This window comes from Oncorhynchus clarkii, chromosome 7, assembly GCF_045791955.1.
Source record: "Oncorhynchus clarkii lewisi isolate Uvic-CL-2024 chromosome 7, UVic_Ocla_1.0, whole genome shotgun sequence".
Taxonomy (NCBI): domain Eukaryota; kingdom Metazoa; phylum Chordata; class Actinopteri; order Salmoniformes; family Salmonidae; genus Oncorhynchus; species Oncorhynchus clarkii.
Genome location: NC_092153.1, coordinates 46,752,127 through 46,772,530, shown reverse-complemented (window position 1 = coordinate 46,772,530; position 20,404 = coordinate 46,752,127). Strand labels below are relative to the sequence as shown.

The window sequence follows — 20,404 nt, the reverse complement described above, 5'->3', positions numbered from 1 at the left end:
CGCTAGCAACACCAGAGTTGTGGACTGTTTTCGTGTTGGATAAAAGCGTCTTCTACGTAAATTGTATATATCAAAGTATTACAGTACTCTTTTTGCCAATACAATTTGTTGTGAAGCAGTGTGAAACAGGCAAACCAGTTTAAAAGCTGTAGGTTTACCAAATGGTTAAGTGATTATTAATTAAGAGCAGTCGGATTAAGTAATAGTCAAATGTATTTTAACAAATGAGAAGACGATCATATCAAAGGTAATGGGAGCATTGCATTGTGAAAAGCAACTTACTTTATATGAACATCTATTCCAATGTGAAACATGTAGTTTGAGATGTAACACTGATTAAGTTTGGTGAAAAAGGGACTGTGATTTTTGTGTGTTGTACTTAGTCAATTGAAAATGTGCTTAGAGTTTTTAAACAACTGCCTTGTTTTGTACTAAGTGTTGTGAAAATGTACCCCATACTGTACTTGTGAAAATTGCACCAAAGCGATAGAAAAAAACTGTAATATGAACCGAAAATGTGTATTTCTGTAGGACATGTGTACGCGTTAGTGTGTGACGTGGAAGCCCTGTGCTCACCCTGGGTTTGGAGCCTGCTGTCTGGGTCACACTGGTGCACCCTGGGGCGTGAGCTCCACAAAGAAGCCTTCTATAAACAGCAGCACATCACTCAGGGGAGGAGCTCAACAAAACCATTACTGCACTTTGGGGATCATAGAGTTGGCTTCATTACATCTGATATCACTTAGAAATACAGCAGGAATCAAAACCTCTTCACCAACACTGGAATTCACACTGACACTCCAATAGACACAGACGGCGAGAGAGAGACAGAGACACGATACATTTCACATTTAAAGGACTCAGTGACATTATTTAGTATTAAAACTTGATTTCCTTTATTTTGTGAGATGGACAAAATGTTAAAAACATACAGCTTAGGAACAATGTCTCGTCTAAGATAAGTCTGTGTTCTTTTCTTTACATAATAACACTGAAACTATAATCGTAACAATATCCTTGTGTTCTGAAGAAAGCAAAAAGAGTGAAAATAAATTATCATAACAACTAGTATAACATCAATTATAACAACAATAATAACAATTATTAACTTTATATAAACTTTCTGTTTGCTTGCTTCTTTTTTCCAATAAAGTCCAGGGGGACCAGGCGGGTGGTGTGTATTCCAGCATGTGAGGGGTGAGGGGTCAGTGGTGTGTGTGTGTGTATGCATGTGTGGGGAGGCTGGTTCAGAAAGTCTCTCATACCCACGGTGTCAACAGTCTGTCCACAACAGGAAGAGGGAGGTTGGTCTCATTACACTACAGAGGTTCAGGAGGGGAAAGCAGTGGTTCTCCTAATACCTCACATCTTTTCTCTCATAGGGTGGGAGGGGTACCAAAGTGACTCAGTAAAAAAAAAGGCAACTTGAAGGGAGCAACTCAACACGCCCATGTTCCGCTTCACCCTCGCACACTCACGTTCTCTCTCCCTTCAGTCACGTCTCCTCTCAATCAATTCTCTAAATGAGGCCAGGCAAAACAATGTGCTACTGACAGTGAGCCCAATTTACCCCTCTAGAGACAGAAGCATTCGTGGTGATGATATGGTGGAGGGGTGATGGAGGGGCTTCAGGAGGTTTCAGTGCTCAGCCCAAGCCGGCGACCGTCCGGAGTGATGGTGAGGATGGCCGAACGAAGGGTGGATGGGAGTGGGAGTGGGCAGCATGTGTCCGGAGTGGCTGAAGGGGGGAAGGTGGCCCATGTGGGTCATGTGTCCAGCCAGGCCAGGGCCACCGCCGAAGGGGGAGGACTTGTCATGCATGCATTTGGACAGCTCATCGTAGCCATCTCCGGAACGCCTGCCCCTCTTGGACTTGCTGGACATCTTGCGGTTGCGTGTCTGGATGCCCTCCTTCTTCATGGTCATTGGCCTGTTGACCTGTGGAGAGGCCAAGGAGGAGGGATGTTAGCTAAGGAGTAGTCAGACAAGCCTGGAGTAATATAGTTCAATAATATATATATATACAGGCTTCATATTAATATTATGTGGTTTTTACCTGGGGGTGGCAGGTAGCCTAGTGGTTAGAGTGTTGGGTCAGTAACCAAAAGGATGCTGGATCAAATCCCTGAACTGACCAGGCAAAATTCGGTCGTTCTACCCCTGAACAATGCAGTTAACCCACTGTTCCCCAGTAGGCTGTCATTGTAAGTAAGAATTTGTTCTTAACTAACCTGCTTAGTTAAATAAAGTTTTTTTTTAAACAGCGTTTCTTTTTTTCTAAATGATTAGTCATTGGATATTTTCTTGCACTCTCAGTGATTTTATATTCAATTATGTCAAGCGTAATTTGTCATTTTAGATCATTTAGAAAAATCTAAACAACTATGATGGAAAACATGTTGCCTTCTTAATAAACATGAGGGGGGAAATCTGATGTGCCATAAATGTTGTGGAACAGGTTTAACAGGCATTGTATGATCAAGCCACAATAAATGGCATGAGCCTTTAAGGCTATTGCATATAATTATCTCACTAAACATGAATACACAGGACTGGAAGCCATGCTGGATCTGAAAGGGCTACTCTCAGACAATTTCGCATCAATGTAACTGACGCATTACCCTGGCATCAATGTAACTGACGCGCTACCCTGGCATCAATGTAACTGACGCGCTACCCTGGCATCAATGTAACTGACGGCGTTACCCTGGCATCAATGTAACTGACGCGTTACCCTGGCATCAATGTAACTGACGCCGTTACCCTGGCATCAATGTAACTGACGCGTTACCCTGGCATCAATGTAACTGACGCGTTACCCTGGCATCAATGTAACTGATGCGTTACCCTGGCATCAATGTAACTGACGGCGTTACCATGGCATCAATGTAACTGACGGCGTTACCATGGCATCAATGTAACTTACGGCGTTACCATGGCATCAATGTAACTGACGCGTTACCCTGGCATCAATGTAACTGACTCGCTACCCTGGCATCAATGTAACTGACGGCATTACCATGGCATCAATGTAACTGACGGCATTACCATAGCATCAATGTAACTGACGCGTTACCCTGGCATCAATGTAACTGACACGTTACCATGGCATCAATGTAACTGACGGCGTTACCATGGCATCAATGTAACTGACGGCGTTACCATGGCATCAATGTAACTGACGGCGTTACCATGGCATCAATGTAACTGACGCGTTACCCTGGCATCAATGTAACTGACAGCATTACCATGGCATCAATGTAACTGACGGCATTACCATGGCATCAATGTAACTGACGCGTTACCCTGGCATCAATGTAACTGACGCGTTACCATGGCATCAATGTAACTGACGCGCTACCCTGGCATCAATGTAACTGACGCGTTACCATGGCATCAATGTAACTGACGCGCTACCCTGGCATCAATGTAACTGACGCGCTACCCTGGCATCAATGTAACTGACGCATTACCATGGCATCAATGTAACTGACGCGCTACCCTGGCATCAATGTAACTTACACGTTACCCTGGCATCAATGTAACTTACACGTTACCCTGGCATCAATGTAACTGACGGCGTTACCATGGCATCAATGTAACTGACGTGCTACCCTGGCATCAATGTAACTTACACGTTACCCTGGCATCAATGTAACTGACGGCGTTACCATAACATAAATGTAACTTACACGTTACCCTGGCATCAATGTAACTGACGCGTTACCCTGGCATCAATGTAACTGACGCGTTACCCTGGCATCAATGTAACTGACGGCGTTACCATGGCATCAATGTAACTGACGGCGTTACCATAACATAAATGTAACTGACGCGTTACCCTGGCATAAATGTAACTGACGCGTTACCCTGGCATCAATGTAACTGACGGCGTTACCATGGCATCAATGTAACTGACGCGTTACCCTGGCATCAATGTAACTGACGGCATTACCATGGCATCAATGTAACTGACGGCATTACCATGGCATCAATGTAACTGACGCGTTACCCTGGCATCAATGTAACTGACGCGTTACCATGGCATCAATGTAACTGACGCGCTACCCTGGCATCAATGTAACTGACGCGTTACCATGGCATCAATGTAACTGACGGCGTTACCCTGGCATCAATGTAACTGACGTGTTACCCTGGCATCAATGTAATTTACACGTTACCCTGGCATCAATGTAACTGACGGCGTTACCATGGCATCAATGTAACTGACGCGCTACCCTGGCATCAATGTAACTTACACGTTACCCTGGCATCAATGTAACTGACGGCGTTACCATAACATAAATGTAACTTACACGTTACATGCTGACCAGACCGGACACGTCGCGTGCGCAAGCGTCGCTAAATAATTTTAGAAATCCATGTTATTCAATTATTGCACCCACACTGCTCGCCGTCAACGAGCGTCTGCGATGCCAAGGGCTAAAATAGAAGTCAGTTCTATTTGTGACACAGATCGTGCTGCAAGTCCTGCCTCTCCCATCTCCTCATTGGTTTATAGAAACAGGTACCCACGTGCCATCTCCTCATTGGTTATACTCACATGGGTGATTGAAAGACAAACTGTTTTGCCGGTCGTTGTGGTAATACTATGAAAGTTTAGATGCCAATCACCATATAAGTTCAAAGATGAAAAAGCGCGCAGCCGGTTTGGGTTCCGTGTTACCCTGACATCAATGTAACTGACGCGTTACCCAGAATGACAGTCCCACCCTCCAGCCTCTCCTGGGAGAAACACCCACCATTGAAACAAAGATGGATTAATAAAAAGGGAAAAAAACGACCGCGGGTTCTGCTTCACAGGGAAAGCAGGCTTTGCATCTCTCGCCCCCGCTCCTAAATCGATACAAGCTGTCCGCCCACTTGACCAGCTCGCCCCGCAGTTTCTATGTAAGCGGTTAGGCTACTTACGTTGTGCAGTTTATAGTAGAGCCCGCAGGCGTTGCACACCGGGTCGCCATTGCCGTTACGCCTCCAAAGGGTGGTGGTGGTGGTCTGACAGTTAGCGCAGCAGGTGCCAGCTCGTCTCGAAGCGGACTGTGGTGGAGAAAAAGGCAGAACGTTAATAGGCTACATTATGAATAAAGCCATTCAAATGTTAGCTGATTTGACGATTGTATTAGCTTAGGCAACAGAGATCAACGAGGAAAGTGAACATGACATGAATACGATTATTGAAATTAACTACCATGGCCATGTAGGCGTAGCCTAAGGCATAGCCTAATATAGATTAGGCCTATACATTTCAAATGTTCATTTTTTTGCCAATAGGATATTTTTGCGTTTAAAATTTAAAACCTCTCGTTTTATAGCCTATTGTGATGTCCCACTCTCCGGGCTACATTCACAAATAACTTCAAAGCCAGGCCAGCGCCAGTTAGACTCATGAAATTGCTTACAGGGAGTCACATCTGTATTTGTTTAATTGAATATATTCTATGATTTATACAAGCTTAATTCAATTTTCCAATTTGTGCAATGCTACAAAAGCTGTTTCTCTGAAATGCGTTGTTTCTGTCTTGTACCAATTTCTGCTGTCATATTTCATTTAATAAAAAAATTAGATAGGGCACATTAATAATTTATACCGTCTCTATGCATGATTCTCCCTTCCCTTGATCCAGAGAATCAAACGACCCGGCGTCTATAAGATCAGGACCCTGTCTGCCAGTGCGCTTTGTGTCCATTACAGATCTATTCTTCATACATAATAAGAAACATTTAGGCTCACAATACAATAACATTGCATGTAGGCCTATGTATTTATTTTTTATTAATTTAGGGTTTTATGACAGTGGTTCATGCAAAACATCCCGAATAAAAACTAGGATGGCGACGGACGGAATTTAAAAAAACAGAAAAATAGAATAGTACTACAACAAAAACCACATCGCATTCCGGGGCATAAAGCATGTGCCAGTGCCAACCGTGCATGACCAACAAACAACAGACCAAGAACATAAATACATTTATTTTCCAATCCCCACCACCATCCCGCCCCTCACGTTCTCTCTCTCTTCACACATAACTGGGTCCTATAGTGTTATGATAATCGCTTTACAGTATACTGTAAAAGTCTGGCCTGCCGGGTCCATACAAAATGCAGCGGTATTTGTTGAAGGCGGAAACACCCGGGAGCCTGGCTTCCTTATCGTGCCGGGGCAGATATCCGAATAGGAAACAACTGGATGCCCTTTGAACAGAACTCTGAAAACACTTGAGTTGAAAATGCAAAGCTGCGGCCACAGACCGACCAATGGAAAATGTAATGGACTTCTCATCGAGAGAACGAGTCAGAGGCGCGCTTATTTACACCAAGCTACGCTAAAATGACTTGTAGCCTACTTGTTCCACTAATGCTGGCAATAACGCTAATACAGTCTGTTACAATATATTTCAAAAAGAGAGTTATAGAAATAAAAAACAACATTCGCAATGTTCTCCATCCCATTACATGTATCTCAATGGAAGATAACCTAGCCAAAGACAAACTCTTTGCACACAATGTATATAGACTCTCCTTTTTTTCTACTGTGTTATTGACTTGTTAATTGTTTACTCCATGTGTAACTCTGTGTTGTCTGTTCACACTGCTATGCTTTATCTTGGCCAGGTCGCAGTTGCAAATGAGAACTTGTTCTCAACTAGCCTACCTGGTTAAATAAAGGTGAAATAAAATAAATACAAATAAAAAACTCAGGCAACCATTGCAATGTGTTAAACAATTACGATATTTCAAATAGGCCACCGCGTGGGTTAGGCTACACTTGTAAATTATAACACGAATTTACATTTAACAACACGAGTGAATTGGGCTACAATTTGGTCTATTATTGCGTCTTTGGAACTGCATGACTGGATGACTGCATAACGAGTGTCCATTTAATTAGATAGCGAGATATAAGCTATTGATTGAAATATTCCCATTAGGCCTATGTATAGTAGTATGATTTAATTATGGCAGAACAAAACTATTCAGATCTAGCCTATACAGAAATGAGGTATGGCGGGTAAACCCCTACTGATCATTAACATGTTCAGAGGGAAACAAGGTAGAAAAGTTCCTTATATAAATAAAGTAAAATATGGTTTAGCATAATGTAAATATCTAATTTAAAGTTTATATCAATCTAAATCCATTGCATATTAATGCGAAAATGCTTGGAGCTACCCAAAAGTTAGCATTTGGAATGTGCCTTGAACTGCCACTGAAATGATGTCACTTCTCACAACTTGAATATCTTAAAAAGTTCGAGATGGTAAGTATGTCTATCCTATACAGTCAAAATGATGAATCCTAATCAGAGGTCTGAATATAAAATGAACAAATAGACCTTTTCAATATAATCAGGAACCATTATCATTTGGGAAAAAATGTATTGTAATAATAACTTGTAAATTAAACACAGTAATAATTCAGCCCACCTGAGACAAGGAAAATATATAGGCTTATGTGCATTAGAAATAACAAGGCTCAGAATAATCCTTGCTCTTAAATGCCTGTGCAGAAACACTGGACAAAGTATTTATGTGTGTGCACTGTTTTTCACTCACTTCAGGGTGGTGATAACCAAAGCAACATGGGCATTGGGATCAGTGACAGTATCAGCAGTATCAGCACTAATGATAGCAGTTCAAATGGCAATAGTAGCAGTATTGTAACAGACGGTGGAGGCAATCACCAGGGGGTGAGAGGGACAAACAATTCCAGGAAGATCATAGGGAAAATACAACTTTCCTGGAATTGTCCTGGCGGTATCTGCTTCGTGCTCTATTTTGGCCCCCTTTCTCAGATGTGGAAGGGTAGACGGGAGCGAGATGGGGACTCACCAGTCTGCGTTTGGGCTTGATGAGAGGTCTGTTCTGGCCGTTCATCTTGTGGTACAGGCCGCAGGCGTTGCACAGGTAGTGGCCCGTCCCGTCCCGCCGCCACAGCGGGGTGGAGGTGGCACCGCAGTTGACACACTCGCGCCCCTCTGAGCAGAATTCAAGTGGAGGGAAGACAAAGGGACATTTATATAATTAAAAAGTTCACACTCCAACAAAAGCTAAACAGTAATGGATTCACATTGAAGACAATAGCCGCCAGGAGGACACAGAGGAAATCATGAGCCTACTGGACACACTCTTCATTAGTAGTGTAATATGAAGTCGTCTTCGTCGCCCCCCCCCACACCCCCCCACACACACACACACAAACACACACTGGGAGGACAGTGTCTCAGTGTACATATCAGTGTGCAGGTGTACCAGCCAAAGACAATCCCATATGACTGTCATTTGTACAGTTTGGTTCAGGGCGAATCGCCATGGACACAGACACCTGTATGTAAAGTGATCCAGGGTAGGAAACACAGAGACAGCCAGGACGTGTCCAAAGGTGTCCAAACAGATGAATGTGAGACACCATCAAATTAGAGCTACATAATTCATGTGCTGTGGGCACACATGAGAGGAAACAGAAGAGTGTGGTGCTGGTGGTGGTATTAAATGTGGGCCTGACCACATTGTGGTCTCCAACAAATAGGTGGCCATATTATAGCTCTGTATCACTTTATACCAGCCCGGTTTCTATGTTTCCCTTTACTCATGACTTTTGAAATTATTTACAAAATCTTTTCATTGTTATAGGTTTCTCTTTGTGTGCCTGGCAGCTACTGTGACCCATTTAGTGGTGACCCTCTTCTGGTGTGTTCAGGGTTCAAGTCTTTTCACCCACTTCTACATCTTCAGCTGCAGAAAGACAGTGGGCGTTGCCTGTCTCTCTCTCTCTCCTCTTACAGGTTGCACTGTGGTATAATGCACAGGCTCAGTCAAATGGGCCGTTGCTGAACCTCGACCAAAATGGCCTTGTTTAATTCATGTTTCCCTCTCCCTAGAGCATCGTGCCTTTATTCCTATTATAATGTCAGCAACACCCATAGTCCCACCTAAACCTGAGAAAGGGATCTGCTCTGGACAATGGCAACGCTCCTTTTGAAGTGTATTCTGAGTGTTTGACTCTCTCTCCCCGTTTTGTCAGTCCAGCAGAGGCACCAGTATCAATACAACATCGCCTTCCAGCTCCAGAATGACCAAATCTGTTGAATTGTTGTGTAATTTGGGAAGTTCCTTGGGGAAAGAACACTGAAATCCCCCTGGCCGAGAGTATAGTAGAGAGACTGAGGCCATTGCCATTCCAGGGAGGAGGTATGTAGGTGAGCGGATAGGGCTAGTTTAAGGTTATTTAAACAGGAAGCCACACTGTTGTGTAAGGTATGTGCTGACTGCTGAAATGTCATTGTGGCATTTCATACAACAATCAATCACGGCTCCATCAGACTTTGGGACTGATAAAGGAATGGCAGGCCTTATGTGAGTTACTGATTCTGGATCTGTAAGGGAAGATTCAAGTTCATGTGTTTTTCTCTGTTGTGATAGTTACAATGCTCTTGCATAAAATAATCCCTTTAAAGGATTTGTGGATACCGTTTTAATTAAAATATTTGCATAACCAATCTACCATCCACAAATTATTGAACTACTGAGCATACATCAGACAATAACACTTTGATCTGTAGTGATAACCCAAATGAAGACAGTTGCTTGCTAATATCTCTCTCTATACACTAACAAACAGTTAGAGAGACTCCACATTCAAATACTTTTTGGACACCAGGCCCACAACATAATTAATTTTGAGTTAATTAGTCTGAGCAAATGTAATGATAAATGTCTCCCTATGAGCTCATGTGATGGCTTGATTAACTATGTAATTAACTATCTAATATTTGTATACATTTATCTGAAGGTGATGTGCTCTTTTCCGGGGGACCTAAACTGCTATAAGAGAAACGTTATTATTACAATATCATAACCTTATTATCAATTATTATTATTGTATTATGACTTTGTTGTCTTCGATATGGTCATTACTACTAGTGTTAAGCATCCTTTCATCTCCCCGGGCTTGATTATTTCTCACTATCTCAGCGCACTGGGCCAAGGCCATGCTTAAAAACACAAACAGCAGGGCTCTGTCGCCTGTGACAGCGTGTCACGACAGTGCTTTGTTAGTATTGGGGCGAGCAGTGAACGGTGGAGGTCGTGATTTGTTCACTCAAGGTATACAGGATATGGCAGGAGTCGCCAGAGCGTCGTGACTCCTACATTTTTTAAGCTTCTGCCAAACAAGGGCATTGGTGGCATTTATTCTCAGCATCCAGCCAACCAGGCCCGATAAACATAAACACGACCACATAGAATATGTTTTCAAAATAATGATTAGGTTAGCATTCGTGCAATTTTGTAATAACAAAAACGTTATTTTAAAATCTGGATAGGCCTGTCTGACATGCTTATTATAGGCCTAAGTCACGTAGCACTTTCAACAGACCTACTAATAAAAACATTCACAATAACTATTATTACATATTCTATTGAAATATTATTATATTCAGAACCCTCTTCATAATAATTCTGCCATCTAGCCTATAAGCCAAATTATTGAAAATAAACGAATGTTTCACGTTGAATTCCGTATTTTAATTTTGGTGATTGTTTGACTAGGCTGTTATCTCCTTGCCTCGACTCAAAAGTGTTTTAATCATGTTCAAACCTGAATATTTGCGTTTCAAATATTAGTCGTTTCATGTTAAATGCTTAATCACTTCATTTAAGTGGATGGTGTTCACAAGTGGAACAGAGATAAGAGCCACTGGGACAGGTTTGGGAAGGAGAGAAGCGCTGTAGGTAAAACAACCTGAAGTTATTACAGCAACTGTTCGACAGCGAAACACTTACAGGACCACCCAATATATTTCTTGAAGATTAAAGCATTCATAGCCCCTATAAGTAAAATACATTTAGAACAAGCTAAATGTTCATTCTTGTTTGGGCCCTGACAGAAATCCATGCACTTCCAAAGCGTTTTGACAAAACATAGACCTGACACTGGTTTATATTGCCCTAACATTGACTTCCAATATTTGTATACCTTAAAAGTACATAATTAGGCTATACCAGACTCTTTATGCGCAGAATAGACTTATGAAACTCACCTGAGCACGACCGGGCTTTGCTTTTACACTTCGGCGTAAAGCTGGATGAAGATCCACCCAGCAGGCTACCGGGGTGGAAGAGACTGCCGCCGTATTCGTGTGGTGTTGGGAGAGAGTATGGGTAGGTCGGGATGGGGTGGTGTGTTGCGGGAGTTTGGGCACTCATTGAAGCCAGGCTGTTGCGGAGAGGACTGCAACCCTCCATTTTCATTCCCTCTGCCAGTGACACTTGGTATTTGATGGACTCCTTTTCGTCCATTCTTGTCGAGGTGGAGGTTGGAGAAGTAGGGCCGAGGTCCGGAGACACGTCTTTGGGAGGCGTAGGAGGGAAACTGTAGAGATGGTGCGGGCTGCAGTGGGACGCAGGGGTGAGGGAAGACACCGGAGCAGTGCTGGAGCTGCTACTGCAAGGGTAGCCGGAGCTAGCAGGATGCATTCCTGGCTTGCTGAAGTGACTGACCGCCCATGCGTTATGGTGGTGGGCAGCAGAGAGGGCCGCCTTCCCGCTGTCAAGCCACGGAATGCCGGGGCTGTGGATGAGGTGTGGCCGGCAAACCGGACTCCCAAGGCGAGCTGTAAATAAGAAATATTATGATTTTTTTTTTCAAATCGAAAGCGATGTGTCCAGTACTATCACACTGCGTAAAGTGCTGTCTCCTCACCTGTTGATGTCAATTCCAAACTATTTAAACTCGACATTGAGGTATATTTTTCTTAGTGTAAAAGTTATTAAAATAGCCTACAGGGCACCAACTTTAAAACCACGACAGTCCCCAGCGAAATCTAAAACAATAGTTAGGCTACTACAGCTCCGTACCATAGACTACTTGACAAAAATATTTACAGATGTTAATGTTTACGCTTGTTGCAACACAATCTCTTATTGTCGAAAGCATGTATGGGAGACAAAAAATCCACGGAGAGAAAATGGGAGTGTAGAGGCCTCGACTGAACTGCTATTTGCCAATGGCCTGTTGGTCGCTCAGTTCCAGATCTCGGACTAAACAATGTTATTAGTAATTTTGCGTTTTGATTTTATATCCGGGAGTGCCCCCCTCTCTCTCTCTCTCTCTAGAAAACCCTGCTCCAACAGAGGGGTTAAATGACATACTTCCCTTTCCCCTCGCTGTCTCTTGCTAGAAATGCTCGTTTTATGATTCAATGCCGTACGCCAGAGACAGCCACGCGTATGGACATATATCTATGTGTTTACAATATTTCAATTGACATCATTTATGTTCTCACATATTGAATAAAATACCATATCTAGATTTGTTTTTAAATACGGTTCTTTTAAAAGGTTCTGTATGGACGACTTTTTACTGGTAATGGGAAAATGTTATTGTGCATCAAACATCACACAACCAGTTATGGCAATAATATAGGCCTACCATCGATTAGTTTTAAAGCAACAGCCTGGGTGGTTGGATACATGTTGTCTTATTGCACCCTCTCACAATTACCTAAAGGCTATAAAGCAGACTTAATTAATACAGTTTAGTCACAAGGCTGAGCGCGTCTTACCATGTGCCTGGCTGTATGTAACCCTGGCCCGGGAGTTGGCATAGTAGGGGTTCCCCTGAGAGTCCAAGTGGTTTAAAAACACATCCACTTCGTCTGGGGGCAAAAGCGGCGCCATGGGCTCCATGTAGTTGTGGGCCAAGCTGTGGTGATGCGAGTCTGGATGCTGCCCATTCAACACGGCGTGATGATGCGCCATCCACCGAGATTGATCGGCTGCGACTTCCATACCTAAATCGTCGATAACTTTATCCAAGATATCACCGAAACGTCGTACTTTTTCTGAAAATATAAGTTATCTTTATGTGGTCCTTCTCCTGGATTAAGCACTTTTTACAGTCCCGAAATGTGGAGAAAAGGTTGGACGTAGTGATGTCATACGGGTTTTCGGCACACTCTCCTTACAGGTTCTTTGCTTCAGAAATCGAATCCTTGATCCGTTTTATTGGCACCTGCAATGAAACACAACAACATTTTATAATTTAATACACAACCTGGTGCCACACTCTTTTGCACACATCCTTCGACGATGTATGCTAAATTTACGAGATTGTTGTTTTCCCTATACGTTCAATCATCCCAGGGGCATTGTATAGCCAGCATACTGACGACCTTTTACAAACAGCTTTCACCACAAAACTGTAATTTTTAAAAACTACTTACAGTGCATTGCACCATTGCTGCAATGTTATACTCATAACACATGCATCCAATCTTATTCCACTGGAGAAAAAAAATATTTATTCTGAATTTACCTGTTGAAAGTTTGATCTATGACTACGATCAGCTGTTCAAACACAATTTAATCTCTGAAACGCCTGATCCGTGAGGTACCCGGGCGCACTTTCCTATTGAATTGTGGCAGTACACTGATGCGACTGGCGCCAGTAAATTCCATATCAAGCGCGTCGGGGCGGAGTCAAGGGCGAGCAGTGACCTCCTGTAAGCCAATCACAGATCAGTATAGCTGCAATTGGCTCATGTATCCCAGCTCTTTCAGTTTCCATTCGAAACAGTAATGCCCCGGACCAAAAAACTAAAAGACATATCAATCAGCGGTGTAATTTCTCGGGGGACTTTTCTCTCTCGTGAAGCTCGCAGAATGAGCAATTTGCCCCTGATAATGTCTTCTTTTACCAACACTCAGAGACGGACAGCCCAGATGGAGGCAAATTGAAACTGTAAATTGTAAGCCTGACAATTTCTGTAACAGTCAACTAGGCCTACATTATCTGGCAAACGCAGTAGCCTGTAGGCTGTTGTCACTTAGCCTTGCATACCACCTTGAGATTGTTTAGCCTTTAGAAAACACAACATTATAATGCTAAGTTTGAATTCAAAGTGTATGCCAATGCTATTTTGTATAGGCTAGTTAAATGAAACCAACCAGATTAGATGTTCAACATGTTTAGTGGGCTAATTGAAATGCTATCAAACATCATAAAATAATTAAGCAGTCTTTTGGTTATTATTCTGTATTCAACAGTCAAGTGGTTGGTTTTCACAAGTTTTGTTTTACAGCATAGGCCCTTGTGGAGAACTGCATCGGCAGTTTGGACATATTCTACAAGGATTCTATATGCCAATGATGTACATTTCTTGTAGAACAACACCAATTGCAAGTGTGAATGATCACATGAACCTGCAATGTATATAAACCCAATTTTCAGTACCTCTAGGATTAATAGGAGAGGATCCGTTTTATGACTTCGAAAGTGGGGCCATTGTTGTGAGCGCCTAATTGTCTTTGATTATTAGTCACGACATTCCTCTTGTGAAAACATTGGTTTTGCCTAAGATCTAGAGCAGTCACCACTTTCTGCATGTTAATGTCGCCTTTTTCTCACTTGGTGGTACAGAAAGGGCGTCAGGCCCGCCTCACCTGTGTAAAACCAATTGGTGACCATTAGCAACACTTTGTTAATTCTTGTTTACATTCACCTCATGGCTGAAACAAGAAGGCTTGTCCACCACAGGCATAAAGACCGAGTGTCGCCAATAACCTTTTATCAAGTGCGCAGGTATAACCAGCGCTTTTTCCTACAACCGCTCTACATACCCAAATACCTGTCTACATACCCAAATACCTGTGATTTATTTCAAGCCAGGAATAGATTGGAAGGCCTCATAAGCAAAAGCCTATTGAATAATAGGCTACCAACTGAACCTCCTAAAATGTAGTCTATAATCCAGCGCTTGTTATGAGGTTATTAGGTTTAGCCTTCAAGTGGTATTTTATTATAATGTGATGAAATACTGTAGCCTACACACTTTTGCACAGGTATTCTATGGGCCTGTCTGTACCTGATCAAAATAATACGGGGAAAGAGCATCCAGGATAAAATCGCCAGTCGAAACGTACTGGTTTAACCTCTATAGTAAAAATGTGGCATTTCGTGCCATACATCACGATATTAAATATTAAAAAGAAAATGTTTGAATTTCTTTTTTAATAAAGAATGTGTGTGTGTGCGTGCGTGATTGACAGACAATAATTGGAGGGAGCTCGGGGCCCAGACTGGCCGCCTCTCTGACGCCCAGACTAGACGTCACAGAAAAAAATCTCAGCGCATGGACTTCACAATTGTTCCAAAAAAGCCTCGAGATCAGTTACGACCAAGTTGTGTTTATTCTAATAGAAATACAGTGATGTTTTGGCCAAGCCTAAATAAAATAATTACATACTTAGACTACTATACTCAACCTGTGAAAAAAACGATGCATGAATAGCTTAACGCAATGTTAGAACGAGGGAAATTGGACAGTTTGGGCTTTGATATGAGGATATTTGCAGGGTGTGTGTGTGTTTGTGTGCGTGCGTGCTTGCGCGCGAGCGAGCGAGAGTGTGTGTGGCTTGGCATTCAGTCATTGGCATCTGGTCAGGGCATGACATGATGAGCTCAGCTCTCTGTGCTTGTCAACTTCTAAAATCAACAAATTAGTGTATGTGGGGTCATAACACACCCAAGGGTCTCCCTATGTAATCACCCAAATAACAGACATTCTCCTGAAATGAGAGCTGTAGCAGCTGAAAATGTCAGGTGTAGCGAGGACATCTGTCTTAATAAATAGGTTTCTTTGAAATAATTTGCAACTCTGTCAATTGTCATTCATTGAGCAGGTCAAGTTACATGTTTTCTATGGCACTTTGGTCTAAAGTACAAAATACATTTGAATTCCCTAAAGATATTTCAATGAAAAAAGTACAGGACTGCCCTGAAAAAATAATAAAAAAGCATCAACACAAGAGATCTCTCTAAACTATGATGCATCAATTTAACAGCAATGCAACGACTACATGTTTTCAATGTAAAGCAAGAGGAATTCAAATCTTGTCTTGACCAAACCCTAATAGTGATCATAGCAGGTCATCTTTTTCCCCTTACATCACCGCTGCTGTTTGTCTGTCTGTGGTTGTCTGTCCTCAGTGCTGTGCTCCTCTGTACCGCAGCCTGCTCTGTGCTGTGTGGCTGGGACTGGGTGGGTCAGGCCCAGCAAGCAGCCTCTCCATTGTTGTTTCGCATGTTTGCCAAATGGATTACTCAACGGGATTTACCCCTCTGTAATTTATACCTTCATTAATCCCATTTGTATCTGTGCTGGAACAAAGGATGGGATGATGGGTTTGTGTGTGTGTGTGGGGGGGGGGGGGGGGGGGGGGGGGGGGGGTGGTCCTCGCTCAAGGACATAGCAGCATTGTCTCACAGGGGATGCTATCCTACTAGAGCGGTAGAGCCCTTGGAGGTAAGCACATGAACCCTTCCTTGCTGCCTATGGCTGAGGAAAAACATTTATTCCCATAAGAAATGTTAATTGGCTATACATGGCAATGACAGGCATTGTTATGAATAAGAGGCAATACGATGGTAGCAAAACCATGTCAATTCAGGTTGCTTCTTTTCTTCTGCCGTAGGTTTGTAGATCTATCTACAAACCTAGTGGTCTAGTGGTCAGCTTTAAAGTCCTACTCCAGTCTCATTTTCACCCCATTTAACACCTGATTTACTTAACAAAAGGCACATCTCATGTTGAAGATAGCCCTATGACCATTGCTATGGTAAGGTGAATGACCGGACGGTTGTTATTTATTATTTATTTATTATTTAACCTTTATTTAACTAGGCAAGCCAGTTAAGAACAAATTCTTATTTACAATGACGGCCTACCAAAAGGCAAAAGGCCTCCTGCGGGGACGGGGGCTGGGATTAAAAATAAAATATACAAATAAAATATAGGACAAAACACACATCACAACAAGAGAGACAACACAACACTACATAAAGATAGACCTAAGACAACAACACAGCAAGGCAGCAACACATGACAACACAGCATGGTAGCTACACAACATGACAACAACACAACATGGTTATTACTGAACCAGAGTCGGTGTACGAGCAACAGAGACCATTCCAATAATTAACAGGTGCTGCTATGAAATGAGCTTGCCTTTCTCTACCTGTTTGTTCCCCTTGCTTATGGTCAACATCCATCATTATTCAGAGGGGTGAGGGTGGGGGTGGGGGGGGGGGGGGGGGGGGGGGGGGGGGGGTAGAGAAAGCCACAGAGGGGTTTGTGAAGATAAGCAGAGCTGGGGAGAGGAGAATGACACAAACCAGCTGAAGCATTATTGTCCTTTACTCATGGGTAATTACATCGAGCACAGGGCACTGGGGGCTATAGAGTAGATAGAAGCAGACAGCACCCAGCACACAGCCCATCCTAGTGGAAGTGCAAACCCAGAATGGGGTTGTGAAAGCAATGCATTTTCACCCTCATATTAAACTAGATGCATTAACTGTTTTCTGAGTTGGTAAATCTGGCTACTGTATGTTCAAAGGAAATGTTCATAGTATAATGGCCCATTATTGGATGGACTTCTGTACATTTTGGCTCCATGGGCCTCACTGGTAGCCTTGATATCATTTGAGAGTGTATTTATATTAGGTCTAAGTGATCATCAGAAAAGGGATGCTTAACTGGTATGGCATGTGAGGTGACTGATAGGTAAGGGGCCACATGCTGAGTTTCGAGTGTAAGTGTCGTTTTTATTAGCTGATGACAGTCTCACGAGGGCAATAAATCTGCCTGCTCGAGACAACAGTCCCGCCCCTGTTTCTATTCGACCACTGAGACCATGACGTTATTGCCCTTTCTTGTGATGAAAGGGGGTTGGTTACTGGAGTCTTAATGCGTTTGAAAGCACAGGTGATTAGTGGATACATAAATCGTCATCTTAATATGACGCTGATGTTAATCTCACACCCGTGATTGGTTAGCCTAGATCTGCACAATTCCACAATTCCATAACCCACGGCCACAGCAATTGTCACGTTTAATTAAAGTTCAATTATGATTAACTTTTTAATACTTCACGAACATCTAGTAGAAAACAGATCACATGAAGTCAGTTCATTCAACTGATTGGGCTATTCGTAATAACCATGTAATAACACTGTTAAACCATGAAGAATTGAATCTGGACAAATGATAGCCTAATCGATGGTGCGGAAGGTATGTCTTTGGGAGGACCTTAGCTCTACCAGATTACTTCATGTTTAATGAATCACATTGTGTTGTATTCCTAGTTTATACAGCCCAATAGTTACAAAGACAAGTAATAACGAATACTAAAAGGAGCTATAGCATACTGTTTCTATGCATTCTATTTAGTCTGATAAAAAAAATGATGTTATTGTTTTGCAAGCCAGAAAACCGTGGTGTTTGATAGTAGTAATTATAGATTTTACAGGGAAGTGCATGCAGTGCATAAGCAGAAGATAATAGCAGAATTAGATTACATGCTGCGTAACGAATTCTTATAAACGAAAGACTAAATGACATAAACACATGAGAAAATGTTTGCATAAAATGCAGTGAAATTGTAGTCTATTGTTATTATTATGATAGTTTATATGTTATCTTGTTCTTCCCACATTCTAACACGGCTACTCCGTGACGGTGCCACTCCAAGTGCGGTGCCAACTAGGGCTCTCTGTAGCCTGTAATGTGTGCAGTCAACGATGCATCATTATGAGGCAAGTATATTGTAAATTATATATAGGCAGATGGTTAAAAAAAAGAAGCTTTACGCTTGGATAGCCTACTCTCACATATTTCATTTCAGTTGATGGACAACTAGTCTTTAAATATGTACCCCAACCAGTAACACGATTGCAAGGAATTTACAGCATGTCGAAATAATTCCACTTACAACAATAGTAAATAGTAAATAATGAATATCTCTTACCACCAGACTGACTCGGTCCTGCTCTGTCTGGGAGAGGAGTAATGAGAGATTCAGTCCGGTAGCCTATAACCGGGGCTCGGTTTCGCCTGCCTGGCACTACGTAGTTCTCGCTGACGTTTCCCTTTATGCGCAGTTATGGGTGTTGGACTGCCTAAAAATCAATCCGCGTTTGTTAGTGATGCTGCTGTGGAAGCTATGTCCCTCTGTCCCAAAAGAGTTATGTCAGTTGGCAAGCAGTTTAGCATCGCCCCCCCCCCCCCCCCCCCCCCCTTTCGCTCTCTCCATCTCTCCCGTTATCTCTATTTATCTCTCTCTCTCCCCCGTTTTCTTTCTATAGCTCCGCTGAAAACGAGGGGGAAAAAACTTGATAGACATAGGAGCAATGTATGTTTTTATGGTGCGTCAACCAGTCTCAATCTTGTCTTCCGGGTCGTGACTTCTTTGAGCATTTTGATATGGATTGTGAAAGAGGGGGCGCACAGTATCTAGTTTTCATTCTTAAACCCCTTTTAATCATATGGTTTATCCGGCCAACAATTCCACTTCATAGTCGAAGCAGAACAGTTCCTTATGGAATGTTAGAGAGAGTGGCACGTCAGTATCATCACTCAACCAACCCGTGTAAGGTGAGTAACCCAGTAAGTGAGTGAATACGAAAAACACGCTTCCTAAAGAGACACTGCTTCATTATTGTCATCCAATCCACTTGGATCAAACATCTTCCCAATCAGGTTATTGAGTTTAGTTGACTATCTTGGGTTGCTGGGCTCTCAAGCAAACTAAAACTACATGCACAATATAATTGGCCTACAGCAATCCGGTGTAATGAATTCCTTCCCCGCTCATTTTGATTGAAATACGGTATACCCCATGACCGACCCTCCCTCCCACGATCTTCTTTTTACTCTGTCCCACACATTAACACCAACTTTAAAACATGCAAAGCCTCAAAATCTCCTGCACGCGACCTAGGCTCGTGCGCTGCAGCTAAAGCCAGGCAGGTGCAAGGACTGCTGCATCCCGGGCCGTGTCCCCTAGAGTGCACACACACAAAAAGAGGAGAAAACCAAGCTTGCATAAAGAAAATAAAGAAAAATTGAACTTTGACAGAATTACTTGCATTCATTTCAATGCTCAAAATCGCTTCTGCAAATACCTCTGTTTTGCGTCCATGAATAAGACCTTGGATAAAAACAACAACAGAAAATAATATACACACTGTCACTAGTGTATTTGTCACTCCCAAAGGCCTGGTTGATTAAATAATCGAAAGAAAAATAAACGGATAATAATCGGTCTGGTCTACATATATCAGAATTTCACAAAATAAAGAAGAATAACAGCTGGAGAAAAAAAGACAGGAGATAACTTATATGTTATCTTAAGATGGCTTTATGGCAACCCTCCGTGGAGGCAGAAAAAGCTCCCCAATGTAGGCTACACGGTTGTTGTATTTTGACGCCATACAAAAGTTTGTGCCTATAGGCCCATATTTTAAATAGCCTGTATGGCGCATAGGCTTTCATTTTCTTCAAAATGTTGTTGTACAATATCAAATTCAATGACCGCGCAC

The 20,404-nt window shown here is 42.5% G+C and overlaps 1 protein-coding gene across 4 annotated transcripts; it reads right to left on the bottom strand.

Annotated features, from left to right (window-relative positions):
- Nucleotides 1–872: 872 nt before the first annotated feature.
- LOC139414282 (GATA-binding factor 2-like) lies at nt 873–19,036 on the bottom strand. 4 transcript variants are annotated; one of them, XM_071162189.1, is made up of 6 exons: nt 18,832–19,036; nt 12,585–13,033; nt 11,061–11,633; nt 7,852–7,997; nt 4,933–5,058; nt 873–1,938 (listed from the first exon to the last, which is right to left on the bottom strand). In XM_071162189.1, the coding sequence occupies exons 2-6, from the start codon at nt 12,808–12,810 to the stop codon at nt 1,639–1,641; spliced, it is 1,371 nt and encodes a 456-aa protein (XP_071018290.1). In that variant the 5' UTR covers nt 12,811–13,033; nt 18,832–19,036; the 3' UTR covers nt 873–1,638. The 4 variants fall into 4 exon arrangements, with proteins under 4 accessions (XP_071018290.1, XP_071018289.1, XP_071018288.1 ...); XM_071162188.1 differs by lacking the exon at nt 18,832–19,036 and adding an exon at nt 13,245–13,452; XM_071162187.1 differs by lacking the exon at nt 18,832–19,036 and having other exon boundaries at nt 7,852–8,010; nt 11,062–11,633; nt 12,585–12,936.
- Nucleotides 19,037–20,404: the final 1,368 nt, after the last annotated feature.

Excerpts from the sequence above, each read along its gene's own strand:
- LOC139414282 (XM_071162187.1), bottom strand. The coding sequence starts at position 12,810 with ATGGAAGTCGCAGCCGATCAATCTCGGTGGATGGCGCATCATCACGCC. Across the intron at positions 11,634-12,584 it reads TACATACAGCCAGGCACATG|CTCGCCTTGGGAGTCCGGTT; the intron begins GTAAGACGCGCT and ends TCTTATTTACAG. Across the intron at positions 8,011-11,061 it reads GCAAAGCCCGGTCGTGCTCA|GAATTCTGCTCAGAGGGGCG; the intron begins GGTGAGTTTCAT and ends TTCCCTCCACTT.